Genomic DNA, 9,649 nt, shown 5'->3' with positions numbered 1-9,649 from the left:
TAAAGATTTTATTTTTTTCCTTTTTCTCCCCAAAGCCCCCAGGTACATAGTTGTATATTCTTCGTTGTGGGTCCTTCTAGTTGTGGCACGTGGGACGCTGCCTCAGCGTGGTTTGATGAGCAGTGCCATGTCCGCGCCCAGGATTGGAACCAACGAAACACTGGGCTGCCTGCAGCGGAGCGCGCGAACTTAACCACTCGGCCACGGGACCAGCCCCTCACTTTTTAATTTTTATTTCTTATCATGGATCTAGTTTTTCATACTTTCATCTAATATAAAAACCAGGTACAGGCATATCTTGTTTTATCACACTTCCCCTTATTGAGCTTTGCAGATATTGCGTTATTTTTACAAAGTGAAGGTTTCTGGCAACCCTGCATGGAATGAGTCTATCAGTGCCATTTTTTCAGCAGCATTTGCTTACTTCGTGTCTCTGTGTCATATTTTGGTAATTCTTGCAATATTTCAAAATTTTTCATTATTATTATATTTGCTATAGTGATCTGTGATCAGCGATGTTTGATGTTACTATTGTAATTGCTATGGGGAGCCACAAACCAGGCCCATACAAAACGGTGAACTTAATCCATAAATGTTGTGTGTGTTCTGACTGCGCCACCAACTGGCTGTTCCCCTTTTCTCTCCCTCTCCTCGGGCCTCCCCGTTCCCTGAGAGACAATAATATTGAAATTAGGCCTATTAATCACCCTACAACAGCTTCTCAAGTGTTCAAGTCAAAGGAAGAGTCACACGTTTCTCACTCAAATCAAAAGCTAGAAATGATTAAGCTTAGTGAGGAAGGCATGTCAAAAGCTAACATAGGCGGAAACCTAGCCCTCTTGTGTCAGTTAGCCAAGCTGTGAATGTGAAAGAAAAGTTTTTGAAGGAAATTAGAGCTACTCCAGTGAACACATGAATGATAAGAAAGCTAAGCAGCCTTATTTCTGATATGAAGAAAGTTTCAGTGGTCTGAATAGAAGATCAAATCAACCACAACATTCCCTTAAGCCAAGGCCTAATCCAGAGCAAGGTCCTAACTCTTCAGTCCTATGAGAGCTGAGAGAGGTGAGGAAGCTGCAGAAGAAAAGTGTGAAGCTAGCAGAGGTTGGTTCATGAGGTTTAAGGAAAGAAGCCGTCTCCATAACATGAAAGTGCAGGGTGAAGCAGCAAGGGCTGATGTAGAAGCTGCAACAAGTTATCCAGAAGACCTAGCTGAGATAATTAATGAAGGTGCTTACACTAAACAACAGATTTTCAATGTAGACAAAAGAGCCTTATCCTTAAAGAAGATGCCATCTAGAACTTTCACAGAGAGGAGAAGTCAATGCCTGGCTTCAAAGCTTCAAAGGACAGACTGACTCTCTTGTTAGGGGCTAATGCACCTGGTGACTTTCAGTTGAAGCCGGTGCTCATTTACTAGTCCCCAAATCCTAGGTCCCTTGAGAGTTATGCTAAATCTACTCTGCCTGTGCTCTCTAAATGGAAGACTAAAGCCTGAATAGGAGCACGTCTGTTTACAACATGCTTTGCTGAATATTTTAAGCGCAATGTTGAGACCTACTGCTCAGAAAAAGAGATTCCTTTCTAAATATGACTACTCCTTGACAATGTACCTGGTCACCCAGGAGCTCTGATGGAGATGAACAATGAGATTAATGTTGTTTTCATGCCTGCTAACACAACATCAATTCTGCAGCCCATTGATCAAGGAGTAATTTGACTTTCAAGTTTTATTATTTAAGAATTACATTTCAGAAGTCTATAGCTGCAATAGATAATGGTTCCTCTGATGCATCTGGGCAAAGTCAATTGAAAACCTGGAAAGGATTTGCCATTCTGGATACCATTAAGAACATTTATGATTCATGAGAAGAGGTCAAAATATTACCATCAACAGGAATTTGGAAGAAGTTGATTCCAACCCTTCGATTCCAACCCTCATGGATGATTTTGAAGGACTGAAGTCTTGAGTGGAGGAAGTAACTGCAGATGTGGTAGAAATAGCCAGAGAACTAGAACCAGAAGTGGAGCCTGAAGATGTGACTGAATTGCTGAAATCTCATGATAAAACTTTAATGGATGAGGAATTGCTTCTTATGGATGAGCAAAGAAAGTGGTTTGTTGAGATGGAATCTACTCCTGGCGAAGATGCTGTGAAGATTGTTGAAATGACAACAAACAAAAGATTTAGAATATTTCATAGACTTAGTTGACAAAGCATCAGCAGAGTTTGAGAGGACTGACTCCAATTTTGAGAGAAATTCGACTGTTGATAAATGCTATCAAACAGTATCACACGCTACAGAGAAATTGCTTGTCAAAGGAAGAGCTAATTGATGAGTCAAACTTTGTTGTTGTTTTATTTTAAGAAATTGCCACAGCCACCCCAACCTTCAGCAACCAACACCTTGATCAGTCAACAGCCATCAACATGGAGGCAAGACCCTCCACCAGCAAAAAGATTAGGATTCACTGAAGGCTCAGATGATGGTTAACATATTTTAGCAATAAGGTATTTTTTAATTAAGGTATGTACATTGTTCTTTAGACATAATGTATTGCACACTTAATAGGCTACAGAATAGTGGAAACATAACTTTTCTATGCACTGAGAAACCAAAGAATTCCAGTGACTCACTTTATTGCACCGCTATTTGCTTGACTGTGGTGATCTGGAGCCGAACCCAGCAAGATCTTTGAGCTATGCCTGTGTTCACAGAAATAAGCAGTTCGGTAGATATTGTACTTTTAAAAAATGTTCTCCTTCTAGTAAATAAGAAATATCATTTGTATTCGGATGTTTATTCTTGTAATCACTTTATTACTTTGATGTTCATATTGCAAACATCTACAAGTTTTAATAGACACAATACGACATTCTCATTCAGATTTTCACATTTCACAAGAATGACACATTAAGATGACCTGTAATTTAGAGTGATATTGGAGACAATTGCATATGTCTTTAGCAGCAAACAAACAAAGGTATCTTTATGCAAAATTCAAACAATTAAAAATGAAACATTGTTTCAACTGACATGTAATATTTCCAGAAAGCAGATGTGTCTGTCATATTGCTTTTTATTGCTTTTGTTTTAGTATAAGAATGTTTCAGGACAAGAGTAGAGTTTTAAATCAGCCAAAAAGATTATGTCAGAACAAATACAATTGTATTCTAACTCAACTCTGGCTTCTGGTAACATGCTTGGAATTTTTAGTATTATCCATAATCTTCTGCTTCTAGGTCATTTTGAGAATATTTTATTATCGTTTAGTTTTGTTAGATCAATTCTAGAATCAATCTTGAATAAAGTATTGCTTTTTTTCCCTCTTATTTTGACTCTCATTCTGGTACTTTGTATAATCTCTGCCTGTTCTAATTCCAAGACTCAAGATCCATGAAGTATCATTTCAAGTGGATTTAATCCAATACTCTCAATTTCTTTATCCATTGTACAGAAAATGAAATGTCATTGTCCCATGATATCCTATGTCTTCTTCCAACTGTTCTTTCTTTCAGACTTTAACAGTGATATACAGTAGTTTGGATTTTAATAAATAATAAATTGATAATTTTTAAAAAGTTCCATTCACTTCAGCAGAAGGAATGTCCTAATTTAAAATATGTATTTCAAATGATCAGTAAATTCATATCGGGAAATAAGTAACTTTTCAACCCTCTGAAAGAATGAGTTTGGCAATTTGTTCAGGGTATCTTAGTACCATGGAATATTACATTAAGCTCGTATAGTAGAATAGTTCATACTACATAATTTTATTAATTTAATTAAACTTATTTTGAACATCAGTAGATAGTTTTTAAAGAAATATTTAGACAGGAATAGTCTTTAATTCTAAAGTTAACTTAAAAATAAGTTGCCTTGTTGGCAAGGATGTAGAGAAATGGGAACCCTCATACCCTACTGGTGGGGATGGAAAATGGTGCGGCTGCTTTGGAAAACAATCTGGAAGCTCCTCAAAAGGTTAAACATGGAGTTACCATATGACCCAGCAATTCTGCTCCTAGATATATACCCCAAAGAAATGAAAGCACGTGTCTACTCAAAAACTTATACAAGTGTTTACAATAGCACTATTCATAGTAGCCAAAAGGTACAAATAACCCATATATCCATCAAGTGATGAATGTTTTAACAAAATGTGGTGTATCCACAGAATGGAATATTATTTGGCCATAAAAAAGATTGCCACTGAAATATGATACAGCATGGATGAACCTTGAGATCATTAAAATAAGTGAACGAATCCAGCCCAAAAAGAGTGTATATTATATGGTTTCATTTGTAAGGCCAGAATAGAGAAATTTAAAGAGATAGAAATTAGATTAGTGGTTGTTTAAAGCTTGTGGAAAATGGGAAGATAGGTGATTGATAGCTAAAGGGTGTGGGGTTTCTTTTTTGTGGTGACAAAAATGTTCTAAAATTGACTATGGTGATGGTTACAGATATCTGTGAATATACTAAAAAACATTGAATTTACACTTTAAGAGGATGAATTGTATTGTATGTGAATTATATATCAATAAAGGTATTAAAATAAATTACTAGTAATAATATCTAACATATATATACAGTTAAAAATGGCAGCTACCGTTTGTAGCCCTTAATTTACTCATTTAACCTTTTTTACAAATATTCTGAAGTAGGAACTCTCTTTTCTCTATCCTACAGAAGATGAAACTAAGGCAAAAGGACAAGAAAAATATGCCTGGGGTCACATAGGTAATAAATGGAGAGACAAGTGTTGAATCCAGTCAATATGGCTCTAGAATTAGTGCTCTTAACTAAGATTCACAATCAATTGTTATATCCAGGCTCTGATTATCTGTAATCACATAATCAAAAAAATAGAGGAGTATCCTGTTATTTGATTCAGTCTATAAACATTTATTGCTAGTCTACTTTATACTAGGCACTTTTGTAGGCATTGAGGCTATAGCAGTATTTCAAAATTCAAAATGACACTATGCCCGCCACCATGGAGCTTATATTCTAGAACATGAACTCTAGAGTCCAGACAAGCTGAATTTAAACCTCAGCTCTATAACTTACAAGTAGAGTGACCAGGTAGAGTGACCTCTTTGATTCACATTTTCCTCTCTGTAAAATGGGAATGATAATTGTCCCACATCAAAGTGTCACTGTAAGAATTAAATGAGATAATACTTATAAAGCATTTACTACAATGCTTGATACCCAATAAATGAAAGACGATAGCAGTGGCAGTGATAGTTGTACTAATAGTATTCCTGTCGTTGTCACAGTTATTATCACCATCAAATGTAGTTAATGCTCTGGATTTAGTGTAGGCTGGAGATACAGTTTTCTAAAGTTTGCTTGAATAAGATCATACAGCTACTTGTGGACTCAGGACTATAACCTGAATCTTATGATTTCAAGTTTCATGTTCTCTTTACTGATGTATTGTCGCTATCTGTACAATTTTTACGTGTATCTCAAATTTAGAAAAAACAGAATAAGGCAATAAAAATACCTAGATGCATTTAGATGAATGTGTTCTTTTGAGATGGTGATCCACATTTTAGAAAGGAAATAGTAAGCAGACATGTTGAGAAGTACACTTAGACTTACTATTACTAGATTCACCAGTGTCTTTCTTTTTTTTTTTTTTTTAAGATTTTATTTTTCTCCTTTTTCTCCCCAAAGCCCCCCGGTACATAGTTGTATATTCTTTGTTGTGGGTCCTTCTAGTTGCGGCATGTGGGACACTGCCTCAGCGTGGTTTGATGAGCAGTGCCATATCCGCGCCCAGGATTCGAACCAACAAAACACTGCAGCAGAGGGCACGAACTTAACCACTCAGCCATGGGGCCAGCCCCTCACCAGCGTCTTTCTTTTAAAGCCAACAGCTGTCTAAGTTGATAACTGAATAGAGTTCTGAACTATAATGTCACGTGTCAATCTACTAAAAATTATAAACTGGGCTATGGTAGTTATGTGGAGATTTAAATCAAGTAAAAATTAATTACACTTAAAGTTCTTATATTTTTTAAGCTCAAATTATGTGGGGAGCGTGTATTCCACATGGTGTAGGATTAAAAACTTGACTCCACAGGCTTCCAGTTTGTTATGTTGTAAACACACACATGCCCACACATGTGCACACACACACAAATATAAAAAACCTTCTCTAGTTTGATCCATCTATCAGGCAAATATTTATTCAGGATCTACTATGTATGCAGAGTGGGAAATCTTTTCATTGTGACCATTTCATTCAGAGAAGGTACTATCATAACACAGCCAGTGTTATTCTAAGTGCTGTTTGTTAGATCTTGACCACTACCAGACAGCTAAAGTTGATCTTGCACCTGATCCAGTTGACAAAAATTCAGTGACGATTGGTGATTTACTGACTGAGAACTGTAATCAGCTTTGAAAATAAATCTTGTGCTCATCAAGTGCATTGTCTCCTATACACGTTCTGTTCTATCTCTTTCCTAATCAACGGGCAGGGAAGTGATTTAGGATAAGCTCTATGTCTTTGCCCTTTAGGGAGTATCTTCCTCTTTCTATCACCTGTGTGTAGAGATGTGTCTTCCGTGACTTCTGACTCTAGTCTCACTCCCTTTACTCTACTACTAATTTTAGTGATCAGAAATTCTTAATAGCTCTGTTAAGGAGGACAGCTGTTCTGAAAGCAACAATACACAGGAATATCCTACATGAAGCCAGAATGAAGATAATACCTGTACTTTACACAGACGAGGAAAGGGAAAGAGAAGTGGTAAACCTGGACGTGAGAACAAGAAAGAGTTAGAATTTCCCAGAGAGACTGTATGCAAGCAATATTTTTTTGGGTTATAGAGCTTTTCTCGTATTGACCTCACCCTCCGTGCTTGTTGTGTTCGTTCTGAATGCACAGGCCTGAAACAGACAAAGTTAACGCATTTGGTTCCCACCAGTCACAAAAGCACGTAGATACTAAGGAGCATCAAAATTGTTTGATTTTATTTCTTTGAACTGCACTGATACAGCTACAGCTTCAGTGTGTACATGCACAGTTGTTCACTGTGGTGATGTATCTGCCGTCATTTTCTCCTGCACTGATTAATACTGTGTGAAGTAAAAGAGAACTGGCTAAAAGTTTAGGATGCTCCCTTGGTTGGATCATACTCTTGACATCAACAAACTTCACTTCTCTTGTACACTATGTCTTGCCTCTCTTTTTCATCAGTTATATTTAATCAGCTCAATCAATCTAGGAAATTAGATACAATAGAAGAAATGTTCATTTATTGGTAGTAAGAGTTAGAATTCAGTCACACCAGGAGGTTAATAAGAACATATCAAACTACATGACTAATGTGTATTATGGAAAATTTCGAGCCTATAACATTCAGACTGATTAACTTTTCTCCCTCCTTCACCATATATAATTTAGTTTGGATAATGATTTTGTTGATTTAATGTTGGTAATTTTTGGACCAGTTTTTAAATAAAGGGATAAAAATCCATGTCTTCATTAAAATAGAACTTGCTTTTCAGCCTTTTTTTCCCCTTCCAACACTGATTTTTTTTAATGTTTTTATCATCAAATCTGTTATGAATTTGCCAACCTACCCGTATGCCTGCCAATATCCTGTTTTGCTTTTAATTCTAATGCTTGCCTAGCTGTCATGCAATAGGACCCACTCATGGTAACAGATTGTGTTGTGTCTGTGTGGTATGGATAAATGCAAAGACTATCATTTTAATATTTCCCACTTGATCTGTTTTAAGCTTTTCTCAATAGAAATTCAAATAGGGGCGAAAGTAGCATAGCACAGGCAATGCTCTTAATTAAAATACATAATTTAGGGAAATGAATACATATTTTTGACTTGTCTTTTTTCATTCCAATGGTGAAGAGGCGCTCACCTCAAGATGTTGACTAGCCTTAAATAAAGTCATTAACTTTTCAGTAATTTGCTAATTTTTCAAGATAGATATAATCTTTTCATATCTTCATTTGGCTCACTAAAGATTTTAATGCTTTTAGATTGCTCAGTGATAAGTTGTAAACATCTAACTAAAATCCACTATGTTCTTGAAAGTAAACTCTAATGGAGCAAACATAAAAAGATCCATTGTGGTTCTACAAAATAGAGAATGGTAGTTTTTAATGTTATATTCTTAGATATGGATAAAGTTTTGAGGGGTTTTTTTGTCCATGGGATTATTTCTGTTGGAAGGCTGAAATTCTTAACCTGTTATTTAAGAATTCTCATTCATAATAAAGAGAGATATAACTATCGTTTCTTTAAAGACATTAAAATCGAAGGACACTTTCTTAGATTACTTAAGGCATTAACCTCAGGCTATGACTCCACAGACAAACAGAATTCTAACACTGAGCCACTGATGGCTGAATTTGATCAACACACAAGGACAACGTGAATACCTTGGGCTAAAAAGAAATATCCAAAATAGAAGGGAAAAAAAAAGAACACTTTAATTTTCTTGGATAATAGAATTGTGCCCATGCCGAGATGCTCACCTCAATGTCAATTTTGGAAATTCAAGTCATATTAAAGTAGGAAAAATAATATACCTTCTTGATCTGAGAATAAGCCATTTGATAAAAAAAATGCAGCATTCCTCCTCTTACTATCTTAATTGTATCTTTCTTTGTATTTACCCTTGTTTCAAAATAAACTCTACGTCCACCGTAATTTTCTATGATTCTTTGTAGTCAAGAAGGTTCTCAAAGAACCTTCTGCATAATTGTAGAGATGACAAGGAACTGAGATAAAATGTGTGGAGGAAAGACTTTTGAGAGTATTGTTACTGTAAATGTAGACATTTGATCCATTTATCATACAGTGTACTCTCTTCTACAAAGGAGAATGAATTTGAAGGACAAATGGCCTAAATGTTTCTGGAGTCTTAAAAATTAATTTAACCTGTCTCCTGAGGTAGATGGGAGAAAAAAAGAAGTCTCAAATAAAAATGAACAAAATGACTTTACCAGAATGGCTTCAGAAAGGATTTAGTTGACCAGAATTGAATTAAGATGCTTCTAAGAACCACCAAAACCAACATTTAGAGATAATATCCAATACCATTTGGATGCTTCCTATGTTTACTCCTAATTCATGAATTTCCAACCAGCCTAGCTCTTCTTTCTTTAAGAAATATGTTCATGCTTGAGATAAGGGCCCATCTATTTAAAAATGGGTGGAAAATAAGTGACATAAGAGGAGAATATGTAGTTGGAAGGATGCCTTTTCTTAACCAATACCTATGTGGGCTAAACATATAAAATTTTTTTGCTGCCAATCAAAGATTTTTATATGGCTCTTCATATTGTTGCATGAGATTTACGATGTTATTGTACTCCTCTACTGAAACCACTAAAAAATGCAGATGAGAACAGTTTCAGTAGAAGAACAAAATTGTGTACTGTTGCACTGGGATTATTGACATTTTTAAAAAATATATATTTGCAGTAACAAATTGGAGCTGATTTTTGTTTTTGTTTCTGTTTTGTTTTGTTTTCCTTTGCCTCCATTTTATCCTAAATCAGCGGAAATCCGAGGGAAAAAAGTCAGGAAAGGTAAGATTGTAAATTTCAAAGAAAATTGATTTCAAAATATGTTGCGTTATTTTTTTTTAAATTTCTGATG

The 9,649-nt window shown here is 35.6% G+C and overlaps 1 protein-coding gene across 1 annotated transcript in view; it reads left to right on the top strand.

Annotated features, from left to right (window-relative positions):
* Positions 1-9,649, top strand: part of PCDH11X (protocadherin 11 X-linked) — a 620,512-nt gene that overhangs the window by 299,279 nt on the left and 311,584 nt on the right. Inside the window, exon 4 of the mRNA XM_046673849.1 lies at positions 9,550-9,579. Coding sequence (XP_046529805.1) covers positions 9,550-9,579 — 30 coding nt within the window. The remainder of the gene's footprint in view (positions 1-9,549; positions 9,580-9,649) is intronic.

Source organism: Equus quagga, chromosome 10 (assembly GCF_021613505.1).
Source record: "Equus quagga isolate Etosha38 chromosome 10, UCLA_HA_Equagga_1.0, whole genome shotgun sequence".
NCBI classification, from domain to species: Eukaryota; Metazoa; Chordata; class Mammalia; order Perissodactyla; family Equidae; genus Equus; species Equus quagga.
The sequence above is the reverse complement of the archived record's forward strand: the minus strand, read 5'-3'. Positions and strand labels throughout refer to the sequence as shown.